Genomic DNA, 23,307 nt, shown 5'->3' on the forward strand with positions numbered 1-23,307 from the left:
CGAATTAACACAACAAACTCAAAACTCAAGAAATGTCTTAGCTTAGATCAGGCATCCCCAAACTTGGTCCTCAAGGCCCCCTGTCCTGCAGGTTTTAGAGGTTTCCTTGCTCCAGCACAGCTGATTTTAATTGAAAGCTGATTAACAGGCTTTTCGTCTACTGTAATCATTATAACCAGCTGTGCTGAAGCAGAGAAACCTCTAAAACCTGCAGGAGAGGGGGCCTTGAGGACCGAGTTTGTGGATGCCTGTAAGGCTTAGATTATATTAACTAAGGCTCCGTCCACACGAAGTCAAAACGAACACGAAACGCTAATATTTTCCAGAACGTTTATCGTAAAGACGGAGACGTAAAATAAATGTGATCGACCACACGAATGCATGAAAACGCTGCAAAATGTATGCCAGGCCTCTAAGTGGCGCTGTGGTGCCAAAGCAAAACCAGGCGAAAACAGGCAACGAAATGTTGGTATGCGCAGTAATATTTATACAACAACCAAACCGAAAAACCCCTGCGGGTCCATTTTCATGGTTCAGTCAAATTCAGGTGCTGAACTATGTCGTCAATATTGCTCTGTTCTTCCTGGAGATATTCCAGAAGAAGAAGATTCTGTTGTAAGCCCGACAGCAGGGTGAGTAGCATGAGCAGCAACCATTCAACACAGTACGGCGCCATTGTTGTTGTGATACTGTGTCGCGCATGCGTGCTTAGAGGCGACGCTATGACGCATGCGTGTAAAAAAAAAAATGCGGTTAGAGCTTAAAGATGGAAACGCGAAAACGGTGTTTCAAAATCTTCCCACTCTGAAGGCTTAATAAAAAAAAAGATTGTTTACAGACCCCCGAAACGCCGGCTTCGTATGGATGAGAGGCTGGTTTGGTGAAAAATGTGTGCGTTTAGGCCAGGGTTTGACTTCGTGTGGACGGGGCCTCAATAAATGTTTTTTTACCTTTCAACCAGACATCAGTCTGATCAAAGACAAGTCACTTCATTCTGTGTTTTTCTTCTGTGTAAAGTAGCAGCCGTTCAAAATGGCCCTTCCCAGTCAAATGGCAGCCTACTTCCCTTCAACTCCCAGCAAAATCAGGTGCTGAACTATGTCGTCGACGACATTAACAGGAAAGTTTTCCAAATTCTTCGGCAACTTAGATTAAAAAAAAGTAACTGCATAGTTACTTTCACTGAGTTAGTAACTCAGTTATTTTTTCAGAGTAGTAGCTCTAAGTTGTTACTTTTTTAAGTAACCTACCCAGCATGGGTAATAATTATGAGAATAACATTCAGGATAGTATTTAAATTACTATCTCCCTTCTAGGAACTTTTTAGTCTGTCAGTTCCAGATGAAGCAGGAAGCAGGACTTATTCCCATGTATTCCCATGTGACCCCCCTCATTTTTTCACTATGTCATTCATCTTAATTTGTTGAATAAATATTTAGTTTGGTGCAAAATATTTAGTTTTCAAATTAAATATTTAATTTGAAAAATAAATATTGAGCTCCAAACTAAATATTTAGTGTGCAAATAAAATATTTAATTTGTTAAATAAATATTGAGCTCCAAACTAAATATTTAGTTTGCAAATAAAATATTGAATTTGTTAAATAAATATTTAGCTGCAAACTAGATATTTAGCTTTCAAATAAAATGTTAGTTTTTTTCAAAAAATGTTTAGCTCCAAATAAAATATCTATTTAATAAACTAAATATTTAGCTAGCTTGGGGCAAGCTAGATATTTAGCAAATTTGAAAATCCACTGGCCTAAAAGCTGAAGTGCGCTACCAAAGTAAACGAGGTGTAAACGAGAATAGGAGGTGGTTTGGGATTTAGATAAAGACAAAGTGACTAAACAGAAATCAGTCTCTCCTCTTGAGCAGTAGGAGTTATATAGAGATTCCCAAGCTTTTACGTTGGTAGTTTACTTAAACTTTTCAAGTAGCAAATTTGAATATTAGCTAAGTATTTAGCTAGCTAGGTGCTAGCTAAATACTTAGTTTGTTGAATAAATATTGCATTTGGAGCTAAATATCTATTTAACAAACAAAATATTTAGTTTGGAGATTAATATTTATTTTAAAAACTAAATATTTAAATTGCTAATTATTTATTTGACACAATAATTATTTAATTTGTAAACTAAATATTTAGCTCCATACTAACTATTTAGTTTGCAAATGAAATATTTAATTTGTTGAATTAATATTTGGCTCCAGACTAAATATTTAGCTTTCAAGTAAAATGTTTCCTTTTTTCAATAAATGTTTAGCTCCAAATAAAATACCTATTTAATATACTAAATATCTAGCTAGCTTGGGGCTAGCTAGATATTTAGCGAATGTGAAAATCCACTGGCCTAAAAGAGGAAGTGCGCTACCAAAGTAAACGAGGTGTAAACGAGAATAGGAGGTGGTTTGGGATTTAGCCAAAGACAAAGTGACCAAACAGAAATCAGTCTCTCCTCTTGAGCAGTAGGAGTTATATAGAGATTCCCAAGCTTTTACGTTGGTAGTTTACTTAAACTTTTCAAGTAGCAAATTTGAATATTAGCTAAGTATTTAGCTAGCTAGGTGCTAGCTAAATACTTAGTTTGTTGAATAAATATTGCATTTGGAGCTAAATATCTATTTAACAAACAAAATATTTAGTTTGGAGATTAATATTTATTTTAAAAACTAAATATTTAAATTGCTAATTATTTATTTGACACAATAATTATTTAATTTGTAAACTAAATATTTAGCTCCATACTAACTATTTAGTTTGCAAATGAAATATTTAATTTGTTGAATTAATATTTGGCTCCAGACTAAATATTTAGCTTTCAAGTAAAATGTTTCCTTTTTTCAATAAATGTTTAGCTCCAAATAAAATACCTATTTAATATACTAAATATCTAGCTAGCTTGGGGCTAGCTAGATATTTAGCGAATGTGAAAATCCACTGGCCTAAAAGAGGAAGTGCGCTACCAAAGTAAACGAGGTGTAAACGAGAATAGGAGGTGGTTTGGGATTTAGCCAAAGACAAAGTGACCAAACAGAAATCAGTCTCTCCTCTTGAGCAGTAGGAGTTATATAGAGATTCCCAAGCTTTTACGTTGGTAGTTTACTTAAACTTTTCAAGTAGCAAATTTGAATATTAGCTAAGTATTTAGCTAGCTAGGTGCTAGCTAAATACTTAGTTTGTTGAATAAATATTGCATTTGGAGCTAAATATCTATTTAACAAACAAAATATTTAGTTTGGAGATTAATATTTATTTTAAAAACTAAATATTTAAATTGCTAATTATTTATTTGACACAATAATTATTTAATTTGTAAACTAAATATTTAGCTCCATACTAACTATTTAGTTTGCAAATGAAATATTTAATTTGTTGAATTAATATTTGGCTCCAGACTAAATATTTAGCTTTCAAGTAAAATGTTTCCTTTTTTCAATAAATGTTTAGCTCCAAATAAAATACCTATTTAATATACTAAATATCTAGCTAGCTTGGGGCTAGCTAGATATTTAGCGAATGTGAAAATCCACTGGCCTAAAAGAGGAAGTGCGCTACCAAAGTAAACGAGGTGTAAACGAGAATAGGAGGTGGTTTGGGATTTAGATAAAGACAAAGTGACCAAACAGAAATCAGTCTCTCCTCTTGAGCAGTAGGAGTTATATAGAGATTCCCAAGCTTTTACGTTGGTAGTTTACTTAAACTTTTCAAGTAGCAAATTTGAATATTAGCTAAATACTTAGTTTGTTGAATAAATATTGCATTTGGAGCTAAATATCTATTTAACAAACAAAATATTTAGTTTGGAGATGAATAATTATTTAAAAAAACAAAATATTTAAATTGCAAATATTTATTTAACACACTAATTATTTAATTTGTAAACAAAATATTTAGCTCCAAACTAAATATTTATTTAACAAAGTAAGATTTTTATAAATGAATAAATGACACAGTGAGAAAATGACTCTTAATTTTCTCTGAAAATATGCTAACTAACCATAAACATTGCTCCTAATTTTTGCTTCCTTTTAGAAAATGACACCCCATATGTAGGAAGTTTTATTCTTACAGGACCAAGTTACAACACATTTCATCTTAAGGTGCTTCACTGATAATTTAATTGAATAATTGAGACTATCAGTTAAAAGTTATTGCTTTAAGCAAACCTTGGAAGATTGCAATTTTTAATAATTCTCCAAACCAAGATCCATCTGATTGCTCCTCACTAAAGATACTGACTACTCATCATTTCTACCCACAACCCCATTTACACAAAAAAAAAAAAAAAAAAAAACTATCCTTTAGAAGTCATGAGGTAAAATATTGAACAGATGTTTATAGTTTGCCTGTGATCTAACCTCTTCAACATGTGTCATCTTTTTCAGTGGGAGGATATGCTATCGGGACATGTACAAATTATTGCGTTTAATCTCGCCTCCCCTGGGCCTGGGGAAGAAGTGCCCCAACAGGGTGGCTTATAAGGTTTGCACTCCCACACGGTCCCCTTGCTTTAAAGAAGGAGACCGTGCTGGTTTTGGACTGTGTCTGTCTGTCCTCCTTCTCTGCGTTTGGCAGAGAAACACCAGAGCACACATGCATACAAACGCTCATCCTCTACTAACCCAGCTGGCACATAACCATGTCAAGTGGCGGGGAAACAAAGCAGCAAGTCAGGCTCAAGCAGAAGGCATCAGATGGGATGTCTGAGATGTTTACCTTCTTACAGAAACAGGAGTGAGAGGAGTAGGAAATAAAGGAAGAGCATTGAATGCCTTGTTTTCACTGTGGTTACTGCTGAGAACCTGTAAGCATGCAGAATAACGAGGGAATCTTAAAGGATTGCTCCACTGGAAATCCATCTTTTGAATTAATTAAAGGGTAGACTAGAAAAAATATGAAGCAGAATAATTATTGACCCCTCAAATAAAACAACAAGCTTCATTATTGGCAATGACCAAAATCTTCTTGTTGTGTAATTAATGTTTTTCTTCTCCTATTCCACAAAAACTACCCAGCATTAGCAGCACATTACAGAAATATTCACATCACTTCACTTTTCACAGATCTCCATGTAAACAAAAGATCATTATATAGTTTTTGTCTAAAACAAAAACAAAAAAAAGTTCAAGAATGGTGCATAAATCATTTTTTTTTTTTCTACAAAGCTCTAAAAATTGTGGTGTGCATTTATAATTGGATTCCAAGTTTAGATTTTTGCTGGTTCTTCGCAAAGTAGCTCCGGCTCAGTCAGGTTGGATCGAGAGATTGATTTCAAGTCTGGACTTTGACTAGACCGTTCCAACACATGAATTAATTGACTGACACCATTGTTGCCGCCACTGTTCAGCTCTATAAACAGCTGTCTGCAGCCTTCTAAAGGTTAACCTTAAGGATTGATCCGTATTTTGTTCGAGTTTTCCTCCCCTACTGCAGAGGACCATTCCCACCACATGATCCTGCCACCACCATGCATCACTATGTACGGGAGATGGGTGAGTGATGTGCAGTGGTAGTTTTCTACTTGAAGGCCAAAGTGGTGAATTATACCCTCATTACTTTAGAGCAACTTTTTCCCCTCCATGCTTTATGGAAGCTGCAAACAGGACTTCTTATGACTTTCTTTCAACACTGGTTGTTTCCTTGCTACTTTTAAGTTGATTTTATGTGAGGATTATGTTAGTATGTTAATTGGACTGAAATCAAATGTACACCACACTTTTTAGATCATGCACCATCTTCCACCCTTTTAACATTTCCAGTTTAATTTGTGACAGAATATGCAATGTTGAAAAGTTTGAAGTGTTTACTTTTATACACTGATATAGAAGTGGGTTTTAGTTTCACCTGCTTTTTCAGAGTCACAGTTCAAACATTCAAGCACGAAGCCTGACTCAGAATATGGGTTTTAAGTGGAGCTCTCCTATTACCCAACATGTTTCTTCCACCAGGTTCCTTCCATCACATCTTTATTATGGGAATCTCTTCTCCTTTTCCACCCTGGGATCCATTCTTGAGTGAATAAATTCAACAGCAATGGCATTCCAGAAAAAAAAAAACCTGGAAATCTTATTAACAAAGATTTCTGTTTTCCTTCTTCTCCCCATTTCTGTTATCTTCTTCTTTTTTTTTTTTTTTTACATTTTTCTTTGCTACCTCCTCAACCAATCCCCTCTCATCCTCTCCTTGGATATCTTGACCCTCACTTCCTCTCCTTCCCTCTCGGAAGCGGCCGCATAAGTTACCGTGACATGTACGAGATGCTTCGAGACATGTCTCCTCCACTAGGTCTGGGAAAGAAATGTCCTCCCCGAATCGCCTATAAGGTAGAATCCCCTCTATTCCTCCTCCTTCCTCTGCTTCCTTTCAGTCACTGCTGGTTCCCTGCTTCCACCTGCCAAACACCTTCAGGCTTCTGTCAGTTTGATGCACTCAGCTTCTTCTGGCCTGCTGTTGTGATCTTGTCTCTGTCTTTCTGTCTGTGAAGCACTCTGGCTTCGTCCCGTTCTGTCAGGGTTTGTTGTAGTTCCTGTCGGTCTGCGTGTAACAGATACTGCAGAATTGAAGTGAGGTAACAGACAGGTTCTCGTTCTTCAGATTTCAGCAACAAAATAAGACAAAAGCTCATCTCCACAGTTGTGTATGGAATGTACTTTGTTCCATTATTGTTGCAAGCAAAGAACACATTTTGTAAATGGAGATTTGAAAAAACAAAACAAAAAAACAAATGCAATCTAATAGAGAAACTTGGAAAAACTTTTTGGTATTTTGCTGTTTATTCAGATTTTATTCATTCCAGTTCTTTTATTAAAATGTTTTTAATTTTGCCGTATTTTTCCCTACACATTGTGCTTTTGAATTTCATTTTCTTCAAATATCTCGTTTTTACTATTTGCATTATATTTTTTCTGTGATTGTTGAATTTTGACCATAATTCTCTACACTTCAAGCTCAAAACAAACGCACACTTTTGACACGCGCAAAGACCAAAGGTAAATATCGATGCTAACTTCCATGCAGAACAACAGCAATGCATCTTGGCTCCTGAGGAGAGCCGACGCCCTGATGAGAAGAGAATGTGAACTGTACAGCAAAATACAAAAATGCAATTTAAACTCAATTTGAACAAGTGGGATTTCAAAAAATACACAAAACAGAAATGTAGCTTCTGGATTAAATTTGCCAAAACTAACATCAAAGTTGAAACATCGGAAAAATTTCATATTAAAAATCCTATAAATCTTAGCTTCTCAAAGTAAAGAAAAAAATCCCTGCAGCAAAAAGCACCATCCAGGGCGTGCTTCGGTTGCGCAGTGGTTAGCGCATACAACCCATGTACGGAGGCCTTAGTACTCGATGTGGCCGACTCAAATTCGAATCCGACCTGTGGTCCTTTGTAGCATGTCTCTCCCCCTCTCTCATACCCCCTTTCCTGTCAGCCTACTGTTCAAAAAATGAGCTATTAGTGCCGTAAAAGCCCCAAAAATAATATATATTGAAAAAAAAGTACCATCAGACCCTCATATCCCACCTTTGTCCATCCATCCATTTTCTGTCACGCTTATCCCAAGCGGGGTCACCTGGGGTGCCGGTGCCTATCTCCAGCTGTCTACGGGCGAGAGGCAGGGTACACCCTAGACAGGTCACCAGTCCATCGTAGGGCAACACAGAGAAAACAATCATTCACGCACACACTCACACCTAAGGAGAAGTTAGATAAGCCAATTAACTTAAAGGGGAACACCTTTTTTTTACATTGGCCCCTTGATTTTACGTTATTACATCTTGTTCTACTCACCCATATTAGTTTTGTGTAATTTGGAGGCGTTCTGAAGATATTCGGTTTTGTAATCCAAGTAACGTCTTCCTATGGGCAACGAGTTGAATGCAAACTAAACTGTTCATAATGTATCATTTATGGTACGCCAGCATTCATAACATATTGAATCACTGTCCCCCAGACATCTGCGGTTATATTTTTTATATTTCTATTTTTTTTTAAACAAAGCGGAGTGTGTATTGCGTCATCCGTGTGCCGGACTGGAGTTGTGACAGGCAGCCCGGGCCACAGGCGGCTACGCTCTACCCCTTGTATTCATTCGGCGAGCTAATCTGAATCATTCAATTCCATTTTCGAGAGCGAGATCATCTGTGGTAGTAGCACTAGACATCTTCCAGGCATGTGAGGAAAACTAGCAGCAGTTCAGCGGACAGGATGAATGAATGGTAGCCGGCGCGCACGGATGACATCATACACACTCCGCTTTGTTTTAAAAGACATTACTTGGATTACAAAACTGAATATCTTCGGAACAGCTCCAAATGACACAAAACTATTATGGGTGAGTAGAACATGATGTAATAATGTAAAATCAATGGGGCCAATGTAAAAAAAACGGTGATCCCCTTTAACAATCATGTTTTTGGACTGTGGGAGGAAGCTGGAGTACCCGGAGAGAACCCACACATGCTCAGGGAGAACATGCAAACTCCATGCAGAAAGACCCCAGGCCAGGAATCAAACCCAGAACCTTCTTGCTGAAAGGTAGCAGTGCTACCCACTGCGTCACTAAGCAGCCCGCTCCCACCTTTGTGTTAGTAAATAATTTGGAGGGCAAGTCCCACCATGACAAGCATTAACATGCAGAATTGGAGAAATCCTGCTGGTCTTTTACTTGATGTGATGCTGAGAAGAGAGTAAGAATAAACCTTTGAACAGCAAACACTCCAGGCAGGCAGGTGTGCTATGAAAATAAAAGAATGAATATGAAGCAAACAGCCTTCTGCCCACAGTATTACAGCAGATCTACAATACTGTGGGTCTGTTTTATCCAAGCTTTAGGGAACACATGGCAAATGAAGATGGTTTGAAGAAAAATACGGTGGAAATAATTCAGCTGTGATGAAAGTAATTTCTCTGCAGGGATGAAAGGGGGACCCCAAAGAAAAACAGCTTAGAGTGATCAGAGGCCCCCATCTAAGTGAAAGAAAAATACTCTATTGACAAGAGAGGCTGTCAGAAGTATACAAAAAAATAAAAATAAAATAGAAGAAATATTTCTAAATGCTGAAATCTGTAGAAGGAGAGTATTACCATTAGTTTGAATGGTGACTTGTTCTACTTGGACAGCAGAGGCCCCTGTCCTGTGCAGTTTTAAGGTTTTAAGTCGAGTCTCCACCTCAGCAATCCTCAGGTAGCCTGAGATCCAGCTGCTCACCTCCCAACATGCAGACTTAATGTGAGTGTTTCCAGCATGTGCACAGCTGTGAAATTGAATCAAACCTGAAGCGGCCCTGCCCTTGCCCCAGTTAAAAATTGCCCGGGTCTGACATGACCGCATCTCCAAATATAACTCTTATTATTGTGAATCGACAGGGAAGGGTACAAAGAAACGGACAAAGATACATATTCACCTCTTTTTTATTTTTTTGTTTCCCCTTTTGTTTTTTAAACCGTCCTGCTGATCCGCCTCCACACTAACCAGGACCAGATTTCTAATCAGCACGTTAACGTGTTTGTGACATGCAGCCTTGGGTTTCCTTCTCTGATGATCTGTCCTGAGGCTGAGCTTTGTGTCACTTCATGACATTTATTTGAGCTGCTTTAGGGCGTTTCCCTCCTGTTTCCTTTAGAATAAACACACTGAAGGATGTAATGTGCCTGTCAAAGAGCATGTTTCCCCTGATTATCTTTATTTCATCTGTTTCATCTCCTCATTGCACTTCATACTGTTGCATTTCATTAATCCTGCATGTCTGCATCAATCTGACTGGAAGTGGAAGCAAACCACCACTTACTGGTCTTGCTTTTACTTTAAACATACAGCCACATTGTGAGGGTGAAGCACTAACCCAAACATGCATGTGTGCAGGACTCGTTGCTCTGCCATACTGATAAGTTTGCTGTTATACAAACATTTTTCTGGTGAATTTAAGGTTGATTTGTTTTGTTCTTTTTCTTGCCTACACACTAATAAAAGTGTGAAAACACCTGGAATAGCTGCCTGATTTATGCTCCATGTGCCAGGTCCTTTCAGACCATCTCAATCAATCAATGCTTCTGGATGCTTTTCTTAATGCTTTGCTCTTTTTGTCTGCAAGTATTTAATCTGTTCTGTCAACAAGTCTGAGATATCCAGGTGCACTGAATGAGTTTAGATAATTATTTGAAATTTGAATTGTCTTAAATATTCAACTCAAATAGTAAAACTTGTGTATTAATTAATCAGACCCAGTGCGATTGATTGTATTTCACTATTTCTTCCTAGTTTTGCTGATTATGGCATACGGTTAGTGAAATCACAAATATATTGTATAAAAACCAATTTATAAAATGGGTACTCTTTTTATTATTTATTTAATCTAAAGTAACGTTTAAGATTTTTCAAAATATAGACAATTTTTTTTATAACAATATGTCTGTATTATTGGATTATTTGAGTTTAGTGGGAAAAAAAAGTTTGTAAAACATCAGAAGCAACAGAAACAGGTGAAGTCATGGGTTCAATTAGAATTTTAGACATCTAATGGGGGAATAAAATTATTTTAGCTTAATGTGGAGAATGTCCATATGCTGTTTATTAAATATTCTTAATAAGAACTCAAGTAAGTTTTTGCATCATGCATCAGTCTCTAATATGGAGGCAATCAGCCTGTGGCTCTGCTGAGGTGCTAAAAAAACTCAGCGGCACTGGCTTTAAAAATTGCAGAGGGAATAATGAATCTCCCAGCATACATCTGAGTCGACAGAGGAATTCAGAAAAATCACTGGACAAACTTCAGTAGACAGCATGGTTACACAAGCCACCACTAGCTCCGTTTCCGTTAACCATCATAATGCGCAGATTGTAATTGCAAAAATAAATGTGCTGAGTTGAAACACCATTTTGAAAGTTTTTCGACAAAGTTTTGATGCTTCTATGAGGTTGTTTTTGGGTCATCTGAATTCAAAACTGCAATAGTAATCCTTTTTTACATCACATCACAAAGATAAAGATTAGAAGTTGTTGAAGAATGATGGCGCCAACTAGAGCCGTGGCTTAAATATGGATATATCTCATGTTTTTGGTTTTTAGAGTTATTACATAAACAAACATATTCATGTTCTATTCTAACTGTATTTATTATTAAAAAAAAAAAACAGCAATTACAAAACTTTGCCCATTTATCAAAATATCGACATAGTTCTGCACACTTTTATAATGGAAACGCACCTATGAAGTGTTAGAAATACCCCCTGGACTTCAGCAGTGTGGATTCTCTGCTTTTTCACTCATCCCCCAATGTACAATTTCTTCATTTTCAAATGAAATATCACCTCTATTTCCATCTTAAAGGATGACCTTAGGCCACTGAGTAGCAGTCATTTTGATGTTTATTTTACCTTTGGTTTTTTAGAGCAAGACATTTTCTTAAACACATCAATATGTGGTGGCTCATTAAGCATTGACCATAGCTGCAGTCCAGACATTATATGTATTCTAGATGTCAACGTTCCTTGGACTTCTCAACAACACTTTTTCCTTCCACTAAACTTTCTTTAAACATGCTTGGATACAGAACCATATTAAAAGTAAGCTTCTTAAACAATTAACTTTTGTTTCCTCTCCACATAAAAACAACTGTGTTGTTATGTAATGTTAAGATTGTTCTAATTTACACAACTGAACATTATCTTTTGTTCATCAGCTGAAAGCCATAATCATCAAAACAAATAGGAATGAAAAAAAATCTGACCTAATAAATATATATATATATATATATATATATATATATATATATATATATTTTTTTTTTTTTTTTTTTTTTTTTTTTTTTATGTTTTTGTTTTTTTGGGGGGGGGATAGATAGATTTATCAGATACAGCTGTTAATATAATCTAATAATATATTAAATTTGTTGGGAATTGCAGTCTTTTTTTTATTAAATTGTGAGGAAATAGTCAAATTAAAGTTCATTAGGAGTATAAAAAGTGTTAAAAAAATAAGAAGAAGTAAGCAGCAAATCTCCACATCTGATGAGCTTAAACTAAACTAATATATATTCTACACATATTGTAACCTTATTAACCTAATTTTTTAATCTTCAACACATTTGTTTGCATTATAAAAATTACCAACAACCTCTTCCAGTCAAACTAAAAATATTGTTCATAAAAATAACTTTACGCTTAGTAAATAGCTGTCAGGAAACAGATTAAAGTGATTTTCGAAACTCTGCCCAGATTTTGATCACACAGTTATATTTGATCCAGTGATTTTAATAACTATGCATGTTAGTTTTGTGGGACCTTAAATATGAGATTTTCATCTCTTTGTGTTCATATGTTATTTTTGCCAGATACACAATTAAAAAAGGCACCTCCTCTCATGTGGAAGTTTACTTTTCAGTTTTGAGTTTAACCAGGAGAATGGGTTCTGTTATTATTTAGTTTAAAATGGCACGACTAAGACCAGGTTTCAACAAAATCCACACACTGGAAAAACATTCTAAAAATTTGAATTAAAATACAATGATCTGCCAATGGAATTAGCTTTTTTACCCTTAAAATAAGAACATTAGATATTATGCACTTGAGATAAGAGACTGCAGTTGTTTTGTCTTATTCTAAATGTAAATTGTCTTATCCTATTGGCAAAGTGTCTCACATACCTGCTCAATTCAAGAAAAATGCACTTATTTTAAGAAAACAAAAGTCTTACTTAGATATACATTTTTTGCTGTGCAATATTCATTTATATTTATACAACAGTTTAGCAAAAATATTTAAGATTCCCGATGTTGGCATCCTTAACCAAAAATTTGCATAAATTTCATCTCAGATCACCAGTAAGACCAAACAGATCTAGACTGAGCAGGATGGGATTAAAAGGAGCTAAAATTAAAATCTGTTTCCAGTATTCGTGTCTTAAATGTATTTTTAATTAATGTTTAAGTTTTATATTTCATTATCATTCTCCTCTGGAATTGTATAACTCATAATAAGTACCTAATGGTCAACATATCATGTTGATGATGAGAGCTGTTTTCCTCTGAATTACGATAAATAATGGCTAAAGTAGATGCTGAGACCTGTTCTCCCCCAGGCTTTATTGACGAACCGATCGCTGAACCTCCTGGTCAGAACATTGATCGAAATCTAAATCACTCATTGATTGGAAAACCGAGGAGAGCGGATGCTGAATACTGGCTACTTACAGCTTTTCTGGTGAAGGGATTTGCTGTTTTTCTGTTACAACAGGCGTCTTTGACCATTTCCTCATGATTTATTGCAGGAAAAAAAGGTCAGAAATGACATTTCTCTGCACTACCATATAATTGAAAATTTCTTATTCTTAAATTATTTCTGCACTTTCCTTGCCTAGCCTTGGGCAGAACGGTGAAAAAAAACAATTATTTGTTACTTTTGCAGCTTGTTTCTGAAAAAAAAATCATGAGTTTAAAGCTCAATAAAGTTAGGATACATTTACCAGACAGAACAGTTTCATTTAAGATCTTTTCCAACACCATAACCCTTAAGCCTTGCTTCCACCTATTGTAGCGACTGGTGAGAATGAACATGCCGATTGCTGATGACAACACAGTTCATTTCACCTCCACGCTGATGGCTCTGATCCGCACCGCCCTCGAGATCAAGCTGGCATCCGGTAAGGCTCGGAAATACAACATCTAGAGTTCCCTGCTGATTTTTTTAGCCATTCTGACAGGAAGGAGCTCTGCTGCTTATTTAATGTGATGTCTGTTCCAAGGTGTCCTGGCGCAGCGTTTGTGTGACGCCGACCTGAAGAGGGAAATCAACCGAGTGTGGCCAAACCTGCAGCAGAAGACTGTCGACCTGCTTGTGACGCCGCATAAATGTGAGTCAGTTGGTGTTTGGGCTTTAAAAGCTGTGATTTCTCTGCTTTTTGGTCATGTTACCATCCTACGAGGTTCAGTTTAACAGATCGGTCCATTGACCAATGCATAAATTGCAAAATAACAAAACTTTGTAGTGATGTTTAGACTGAGTGCTGAAATAGTGTGTAGGTCTGTGCAATCCCTCAGAATACTGCACACTCTCTTCAAACAGCAAGCTCAGAAGAGGCCTTTCGAGGATCTGTTGGGGCCGTGTTAATGTGCATTATGGTGCAGCTTGCAAATAAAAAAATATACAATTGACCAGCACAGTACCAAGGGATTAACTTAAAGCTGGCCACACTCTTCACACATTCCCATCTAGTGGTAGTAGGCTACAAGTCAGACCTCCTCTCCCTGAGGTCAGCAATCTTTTCTTTGGTCATAGAGGTGCTAATGCCCATGTTTTTATTGGTACACTGCCCCACCAGCCTGGTGATCTTTTTTTTTTTTATACTTTCTGCAAACCTAATTTATTTGCAAGTATATGTGGTTTATTGACATGGCTCAATTCTACACAAAGTCAGTTCTATCTAGTAATTCAGACATATAAAAATCTATCCTATTAATCAAATTATGCAGCAAAATGCTCAGTTTTTCGTTCAGACTGTTTTTTTGTTTTTTGTTTAGTTTTTGTAATCTAAGGTAACCCAAGCAGATTGAAACGAGTGAATAACTTGTAGCCATGACTCCCACTGGGCGAGCATCTAATGCAAATAGGATGAAGCCGAGCACAGTTAGTTGAATTAGTAGCTCTTTCAGATGTTTTTTAGTAGAGAGACTAAGTTAAATAGAATAAACAGAGACATAGAGTATGTATCATCTTTGAAGAGAACACAAAGGTGTTGACAGCAGTAGCTCAGCCGAGGGACACTGGGGCAGATTTAACTTCTACACGCACAGAAAGCAGGGAACGCAGGGTTATTAGTAGAGTTAAAAGCAGATAATAAATAACTGGAGACCAGAAAGGGGAAGTAATCAGTATGTCCTCCGGCAGCCTAAGGCTCTAGCAGCATAGCTACAAAGATAGTAGTCTATCTCTACCTCAGTTTAGCAGAAACTAGAATCTTCTCACTTTTATTTAACTATAAAGGTCCAGATGATGTTACAGTCAGTATGTCTCTAATAAAAAAATTGATTTTTAAACTTCATGTGCTTCTTATTCTCCATTCCTAATCCTTCAAAAGTCTAGATTAAGCGGTTTGAATACTTTTTTAAAGGATTTTCAATTTTCATCATGCCTTTTTTTTATTACCGTAATACTTTTAGTGATCATCTTGCTTTCATAAAGCAGTCTCCTAATATGCTTTTCTAAGCTTTCTTTCAGAAGCAATATTTCAACACACACAAAAAACACTTAACAGATTTAGTAGAAAGAGTTTTGCAAAAAACTTGTTTTCCTGAAAAACTATTTATTTCTGACCATTCTCCATCCCTAAGTTGTACATTCTTGCTCCTCTTCCACCATCTAGTGGCTACAATAAGAAACTGCCTGACTCTGTCCTCTTCCTCTCTGCAGATAATGAGCTGACAGTGGGAAAGGTCTATGCTGCTCACATGATCTTTGATTACTACAAACAGAATCGAGCAAAGAAACTCCAACAGCAGAACCCATCTGGGATCTCACAGGTATGGAGCTGAAGTGACCACAGAACAGCAAAAAAAAAAAAAAAGATTATAGAAAACAGTCAAAAGACTTTCTTCATTCAGGATAAAACTTTCCTCTTTCTGATGTATTACTCCAGAAGGGAAAAAAACACAACTTTCAGTAAAAACTCAAGCTGACGAGTTTATAAAAAATAATTAATAATTGTCTTTGTGAAAAATGTATTATGAAAAATGTAAAATTTTCATGTGAAAAATGTATACAAAAAACAATCTAGAAATAAGTAAAAGTGTCTTGAATTAAGTGTATTTAACCTAAATTTGAGTAGGTAAATAAGATGATCTGCCAATGGAATTAGCATTTTTACTCTTAAAACAAGAAAATTAAATAATATGCTCTTGAAATAAGGCAATGCAATAGTTTTTTTCTTATTTTAAATGTAAATTGTCTTGATCCATTGACAAAGTGTCTCACTTACCTCCTAAATTTAAGAACGAATGCACCTAATTTAAGAAAAATTGACTTATCTAGAATTCGATTTTTTCAGTGTATGGTCTTTTTTTCCGCAGACATCAACAGTCATCTTCCATCAAATCTAAAAACGTAATTCCTCTTAAATAATCAAAAGAGCACACAGCTATTTAATGAACACATAACTTGGAAAATATTTAAAAACACACTCCATAAAGTCTACAATACTTGTATCCTTTTTATCATTATAGTTATTAATTACACTCACCGGCCACTTTATTAGGTACCCCATGCCTTTTGCCTTCAGAACTGCCTCAATTCTTCGTGGCATAGATTCAACAAGGTGCTGGAAGCATTCCTCAGGGAGTTTGGTCCATATTGACATGATGGCATCACACAGTTGCCGCAGATTTGTCGGCTGCACATCCATGATGCGAATCTCCCGTTCCACCACATCCCAAAGATGCTCTATTGGATTGAGATCTGGTGACTGTGGAGGCCATTTGAGTACAGTGAACTCATTGTCATGTTCAAGAAACCAGTCTGAGATGATTCCAGCTTTATGACATGGTGCATTATCCTGCTGAAAGTAGCCATCAGAAGTTGGGTACATTGTGGTCATAAAGGGATGGACATGGTCAGCAACAATACTCAGGTAGGCTGTGGCGTTGCAACGATGCTCAATTGGTACCAAGGGGCCCAAAGAGTGCCAAGAAAATATTCCCCACACCATGACACCACCACCACCAGCCTGAACCGTTGATACAAGGCAGGATGGATCCATGCTTTCATGTTGTAGACGCCAAATTCTGACCCTACCATCCGAATGTCGCAGCAGAAATCGAGACTCATCAGACCAGGCAACGTTTTTCCAATCTTCTATTGTCCAATTTCGATGAGCTTGTGCAAATTGTAGCCTCAGTTTCCTGTTCTTAGCTGAAAGGAGTGGCACCCGGTGTGGTCTTCTGCTGCTGTAGCCCATCTGCCTCAAAGTTCGACGTACTGTGCGTTCAGAGATGCTCTTCTGCCCACCTTGGTTGTAACGGGTGGTTATTTGAGTCACTGTTGCCCTTCTATCAGCTCGAACCAGTCTGGCCATTCTCCTCTGACCTCTGGCATCAACAAGGCATTTCCGCCCACAGAACTGCCGCTCACTGGATGTTTTTTCTTTTTCGGACCATTCTCTGTAAACCCTAGAGATGGTTGTGCGTGAAAATCCCAGTAGATCAGCAGTTTCTGAAATACTCAGACCAGCCCTTCTGGCACCAACAATCATGCCACGTTCAAAGTCACTCAAATCACCTTTCTTCCCCATACTGATGCTCGGTTTGAACTGCAGGAGATTGTCTTGACCATGTCTACATGCCTAAATGCACTGAGTTGCCGCCATGTGATTGGCTGCTTAGAAATTAAGTGTTAACGAGCAGTTGGACAGGTGTACCTAATAAAGTGGCCGGTGAGTGTATGTTTGTAGTTGTTTTACGTGTTTATTTAAAGCTTGAACATTTTTCTGATTAAGTTGGTATTTTGTTAAAAGGTTTTTAAAAACAGGAATAAAATCATGTCAAAATCATCCAACTGAAAGAAAAAAATACATAGTAATGTTTTTAGCATTAGTGGTTTTTATTCTTTGTTGTTTGGAAATTGGTACGACATGAAATGATCTGCAAACAAAGCATTGACGCCTCAAGACTCATGGCTAAAAAATACAGGGATTTATAAAAGATTTTCTTTCGTTTAGGTCAGATTTTTATGTTCTATATCTAAAGACCATTTGTTTACGCTCATTATAATTGTAAATAAACAGAGGGGGGGGGAAAAACAATGCATGTTTAATTTAAAAGGAAACAGGACCTAAAAACTATATTCATGCTAAAGAAGAACATTCCTAAAGCAGAGAACGTTCTTTAGTTTCTGATTATGTGAAACCTGAAGGCAGAGGAATTTATTTACAGTCAGAGCTTTAGTTTAAAGAAGAAGAACAAATGTAGATCAAGCCTTTCAGTATTATTTTCTATCCACCTCACAAGAACAGCCCTCTATGCATTGTTTTACTACATAACGCTCCAGTAAAAATCAATTAAATCTGGGAAAGTTGAAGAGTTTATAATATCTTTGCGATATAATTCCAGTTTTGTTTTCTTACATTTCTTACATTAAGAAAACTTTAAGAAAGTTTTCTTAATGTAATCATGGATTCATGTACTTCTAAAAACCCCTAAACTCTTCATTTAATATTCCTTTATAAACATTTCATGCAAAAGATGTGCGTCATATTAATCACAAAAGATATTTTTTAATGTTTTGTAGCTAATGCTCTCTTGGGCCTGAGACTCTTAAAAAACAAAGGAAAAACACAATGAAATATAAAAAAAAAGAAGTAAAAAATGATTTTAAACCAGCTAAAAATGTCATGTTTTAAATAACTATAAATCAAACTGACACCTGTCTCAGATGTTAAGTATTTCCTGTTATGTGTCATGGATATTTATAAACCTGCTGTGAAAATGACACACGGTGTCAGTGAAATGCAACCTTTTATACACCTGCTTGTTTGTCTGAGCTGCAATTAGCTTCTGATTGAATTGAAATTCAGTGTTAAAAAATAAGAAACATTTAGAACCTTCAATGAAAGCTGGTTGGAAAAATGTTTGCAAGAAATTAAAAATGTGTTTATTGGGCACTAGATTGAATAAAAGCAATTTTTAAAGCTTAATCCACCTAAATAGCGGTTTATGAGTTTATTTACTGTATGTTTTACTAATATTGTAAATTATCCAGAGGATTGATTAATTTAAATATTTAATGATTTAAATGATGTTTTTTTTCTGTCCTGCAGAGTAAACTGAGCGCGTTGTTCCGTCCTGTGCTTCCCTTCACTCACTTACACGAGGCAGCGCCGCCAATCAAACCACCTCCCCCACCAGACCCTGAGCCAGAACCCAAACCAGAAGTCCCACCCAGCACCACCATCAACAGCTCCAGCAAACGTGCAACAGCGTAAGACCGCTACACCTACTGTTCACTTAATGCTAACCACCCAGCAAATGGTGTTGTTATGGAAAGTTCTAAGAGAATATGTTTAACTCTAGCTGCCAAGTTCACATCCGCCCTTGGGCAAGGCACTTGACTCTTAACTGCCAACCGGTCTGTGGATCAGTGTATGTATGAGCTATTGGCATTACTCTAAAGGAGTATTTTAATTTCAGTATAGTAAAATAAAGAATAGAAGGGTAGAATTGAGTAGAATAGAATACTATAATGTAGAATGTGGTAGACGAGAATAAAATAGTATAGAATAGAATAGAGTTTGCTTTTTTATTTAGCTTTTACAGGGGAAATACTTTCTAAAACAGATGGAAATAAAAAATAATTATTTAAAAGTTTAAAAAGTCTAATATTTTTCATTGCTATACAGCTATATAAAGTAAAACAGATTTTTGTCTTGTAGAAACACAGATAGATGCTCTGGTGCTTGATTGATGCACAATCATTGCACAGTTTCATTCACCATTTTGCGACGAGGAAGATCTTGGATCGTTTATTGCAAACAGTTGTTGAAGAGTCTGAGGGCAACAGCAATAAAGGACCTCTGGAAACCCCTGGAGCCACAGCTAGCTGTTAAATAATAGTTTGCATTGTTTTAAGAAGCCAGCAGAACCACATCAGCTGCATGAAACAAGCAACTTAAATCTGAGACAACACCTCGATCCCAAGCTAGAGGCCTGAACTCGAGGCTGAACTCGGAAACCGGTGACAATTAACTACCTTTTTGGATTCCAGCGCTAACCAGGATCAAGACTAGCCTGTAAGCTGAGATGGAATCCAGTTTCTTACTCTGGTTACAGGAACGGACTTTAATAAAAGAGGGATCGTCCCCCTTCTCACTAGCATTTTAATCATGACAGAAAGTAGAAAGAAACATGACAGTCATAGCTTTCTATTTAATACATGTATTTTGTCATCCTTTCACCACCTATTTTAATGCAAAATACATAAAGCTTCTTCATTTCCCACACAGGCTGAACCAGAGGAGCAACATAAAACATTCCCAGTCTGGAGATTTTTCCCAGGCAGCTCAGAGGCATAAAGCCCGGCGGAGGCTGCAGAGAGGCCAGTCAGAGGATGTGCCGTGCTCCACCAGAGCACAGGTAGAAAAAGACTCTCCTATTTCAATTTCCCTCCTTTAAAACTTCCCACAGATGCTTGTGTTGTGTTTTCTCCAGGAGCAGCGGGCCGATCCGAAGCCGGTGGAGAATGTTTCAGACTCAGAGGGGTATCCCAGCCTGGAGGGCCATACCAGAGCTGCATCTCTCCCTCGCCTAAATGCCGAGTACCACGTAAGCTCCTCCCCTGTTGAAAGCATCTCCGTATGTTCCTGTGCTCTCCATGTCAGTGTATGTTTCTTAGAAATGCTGCCACTGTAGACGTTCTGATTGTTCCCTAGCGGGAAAGTGAAATAAGCGGCTGGACTAATAGAGGACAGGACTGATAAAAGGCCAAAGTGAAATCAACCGTAAGCAAATGGAGGCAGAGCAGCTCCCTGTCTGCCCACATAAATCAGCCTGCTGACCTCGACCTAAACCCGCCTGGCCCTTTCCTCTGTTTTACGGACGGCAGCAAGCAGTTCATCTCTAGACTCAAAAGGTCAAACTTAGGATCATAGCACTGCATCAGCACACTTTTTTGCCATTCCTTTGATTAAAAATAGAGATAATTTACAAAAATATAAATTGCCCCATTAAAGTAAGCATAAGTCTGGAACAGACATCAAGTCTTTTCTCATTTTGTATCATTATAACTTCAAACCAGAGTGTTTATTAATTAATTTAACTACGGTAGATAAACTTCAAAATCATGTACTGCTTTTATGCTTCTCTATCACATATTTCCACAAAATATAAAACCATGGAATTTCAAAAGAGACCAAATGTAAAAATATAAAAAAATTGTCAAGTATAACTCTATAATGTAGTGCCATTTCTAAATTAAACTGTCTTCCTGATTTAATACCTAAATTAAGTTCATTTCTAAGGCTTTTTTAAGACAAAATTTTTGATCCTTCTTTTGTAATAAAAAAAACTTAAGGTCAGAAGTACTGCTAATTTCTACGTTTTTATGTTTTCTTTTTTATGTTTAAAGGAAGGAGGCATAGAGTTTTTAGCTAGAAACATAAAACTGGTGACACATTGGGTGGATTACTCTTTGTGTTTAATAATATATGTGAAAAAAACACATTTTACAATCATAAGCATTACTTCATCAAACCCTTTAAAGAAAATGGGTTATTTGAATAGATGACAATTAAATTCATATCTAACAATTTAGACATTTTTTTTCAAACTTTTCTTTCTTCGTTTTGCTTTTTACTTCCAAATCCAAATAATTAGATAAATCAGTTCTACCAGCATCATGTATAAAGGATTTATTTCCCTGTTTCTGGATTTTTCCAGCTGTCGAATCATGTGTGTCCAGCTTTAGGGTCTTCACTGTCTTGTCTGTCTTGTTTTTCTCCGTCATCCGTGTTTCCCCCATGATTCTTGAACATGTGCTTTCCTGCTGTTTACGTTGCATTTTTAAGCCCTTTAAAGAACTCAGGCTGCCGTCGCTCCACGATTCCTGCAAATTATTCTTATGCTTCACAGATTATCATTGATAAATCTGCTAGACTGATTTTGTGTTATAAACCAACACACTGATTGTCAAATTTTATTTTGCAAATAAAAATCTGATAGGTTTGAATGAGCAAATTAATGAAGTTGAATGAGAGCACTGTTCAAAAGTTTATAACCACTACTTAATTCCTTGGGACTCCTAGGGGCATGAAAGGGTTAAATCGTAGAATTTAGGGGTTAAAATAATCCTCCTGCTTTGGATGGTTGGTCCCCTCCTTGTCATCCAGGTCAGGATGGTGCTGCTGCTTTTCACAATGAGCAGTTTGCAGGTTTCCTTGGACACTCCCATCTAGAATGTCTCTACTTCCTGACACTTCATTGGTAATTAAGAGTCAGTAAAACCAATTGTATTCAAAATAACTTTTGTGCACAAAACTTGTTGCTCGTATAGCTTTAGGAATCAGTTTAGGTCATCAGGTGATGAGAGTGAACTATTTGAATAAACAGATAATCCTTCTCCTAAAAAGTCAGGATCTCTACAGATAATAATTAAGCCAACACTTCAGAAAATCTGGGTAAATTATTAACCAAAACCTTTTGAAAAGATTATAGAAAGATCTGCTGGATGGGATAAAAGAGGGTATAGACTTTTGAGCAATCCTGTATACCATACAAATGTAACTTAATGGCAGCTTTCATAATTAAATCATGTCAGGATCCAGTAGAGTGCCTTGAGGAACTCCATATGTAACATGAGTTTATTTTACGAATCGTATCTGTTTCAAAGTTCTGTTGGAGTTTTGGACGTTCGGTAACAGCCTCGTCTTTCTCAAGTCTCCAGCCCCCAACTCTGTCTGCCCTTTGTTTTCTTCTGTTGATGCTCACTGCTAATGTTTTGCCCACCTCCTCTTGTGCGTGCTGTCTGATAGCGGAGCCACCCTCGCCACGCCCCCGGGACCCACCTGGCAGTATGTACCACCTGTTGCGCCACCTCTCTGTCGCTTCTTCTCTCCCCTCCTCTCTTTCCTCTTGCCTTTCCTCTCTTGTCTGTGTTTGCCCCATCACATTGCAGAGTTGACGCCCTCCACAATGCACCAATCATTTCATATAAATGTCGGTAAAAAGCGGCTTTCACAGCAAACACATTCACATGACCCATTAAAGCCATACATCCTTGGAAAGGTATCTGTATGTGTTCTCAGGGTACGTCAAGCTCTCTTTCCTGCTTTCCAACCAGTTGCTACAGCAGTACAGTGCTACACTTTTTGGTCGTGTGTGTTTGTGTTGTTCTGTGAAAGGTAGAGACGGTACTGCTGCTTTTCTGTTTGAAAGAAAAACTTAAAACATGTTTGATTTCATCATTTGTGTTGATTTCAGCCCTAAAATCTTATTTGCCTAATTTAATTAAAATGTATTAAGAAGTCTGATTCTTTTTAGACTTTAAATTAAGCTTTGAAGGAATCAATCTTTCAGATAGGAACAGAAATAAGAAATACAGTCTGGAGATTCTTCCTCGGGCAAATCTGCTCGTTATTTCAAAATAAGATTTTAAGGCTGCTTATTAATTGAATGGTTGTGTTAAGATTAGTTTCTTAACATGATTCGTCACCTTTGGATTTTGACTGCAGCAGCAGTTCAAACTGTGAGCTAGAGGAACACCTAAACCACCTAACATACCTCACATGGAAGATATTATCCTTTATTTATCTAATCACATAAAG

At 36.8% G+C, this 23,307-nt stretch overlaps 1 protein-coding gene across 1 annotated transcript in view; it reads left to right on the forward strand.

Moving 5' to 3' along the window:
* Positions 1-23,307, forward strand: part of cacna1bb (calcium channel, voltage-dependent, N type, alpha 1B subunit, b) — a 141,761-nt gene that overhangs the window by 112,772 nt on the left and 5,682 nt on the right. Inside the window, exons 36-43 of the mRNA XM_038268305.1 lie at positions 6,231-6,327; positions 13,542-13,647; positions 13,750-13,857; positions 15,414-15,523; positions 18,811-18,971; positions 19,993-20,122; positions 20,198-20,311; positions 22,516-22,554. Of these exons, the coding sequence (XP_038124233.1) occupies positions 6,231-6,327; positions 13,542-13,647; positions 13,750-13,857; positions 15,414-15,523; positions 18,811-18,971; positions 19,993-20,122; positions 20,198-20,311; positions 22,516-22,554 (865 nt within the window). The remainder of the gene's footprint in view (positions 1-6,230; positions 6,328-13,541; positions 13,648-13,749; positions 13,858-15,413; positions 15,524-18,810; positions 18,972-19,992; positions 20,123-20,197; positions 20,312-22,515; positions 22,555-23,307) is intronic.

This window comes from Cyprinodon tularosa, unplaced genomic scaffold, assembly GCF_016077235.1.
Source record: "Cyprinodon tularosa strain WSP-4 unplaced genomic scaffold, ASM1607723v1 ctg7, whole genome shotgun sequence".
NCBI lineage: Eukaryota > Metazoa > Chordata > Actinopteri > Cyprinodontiformes > Cyprinodontidae > Cyprinodon > Cyprinodon tularosa.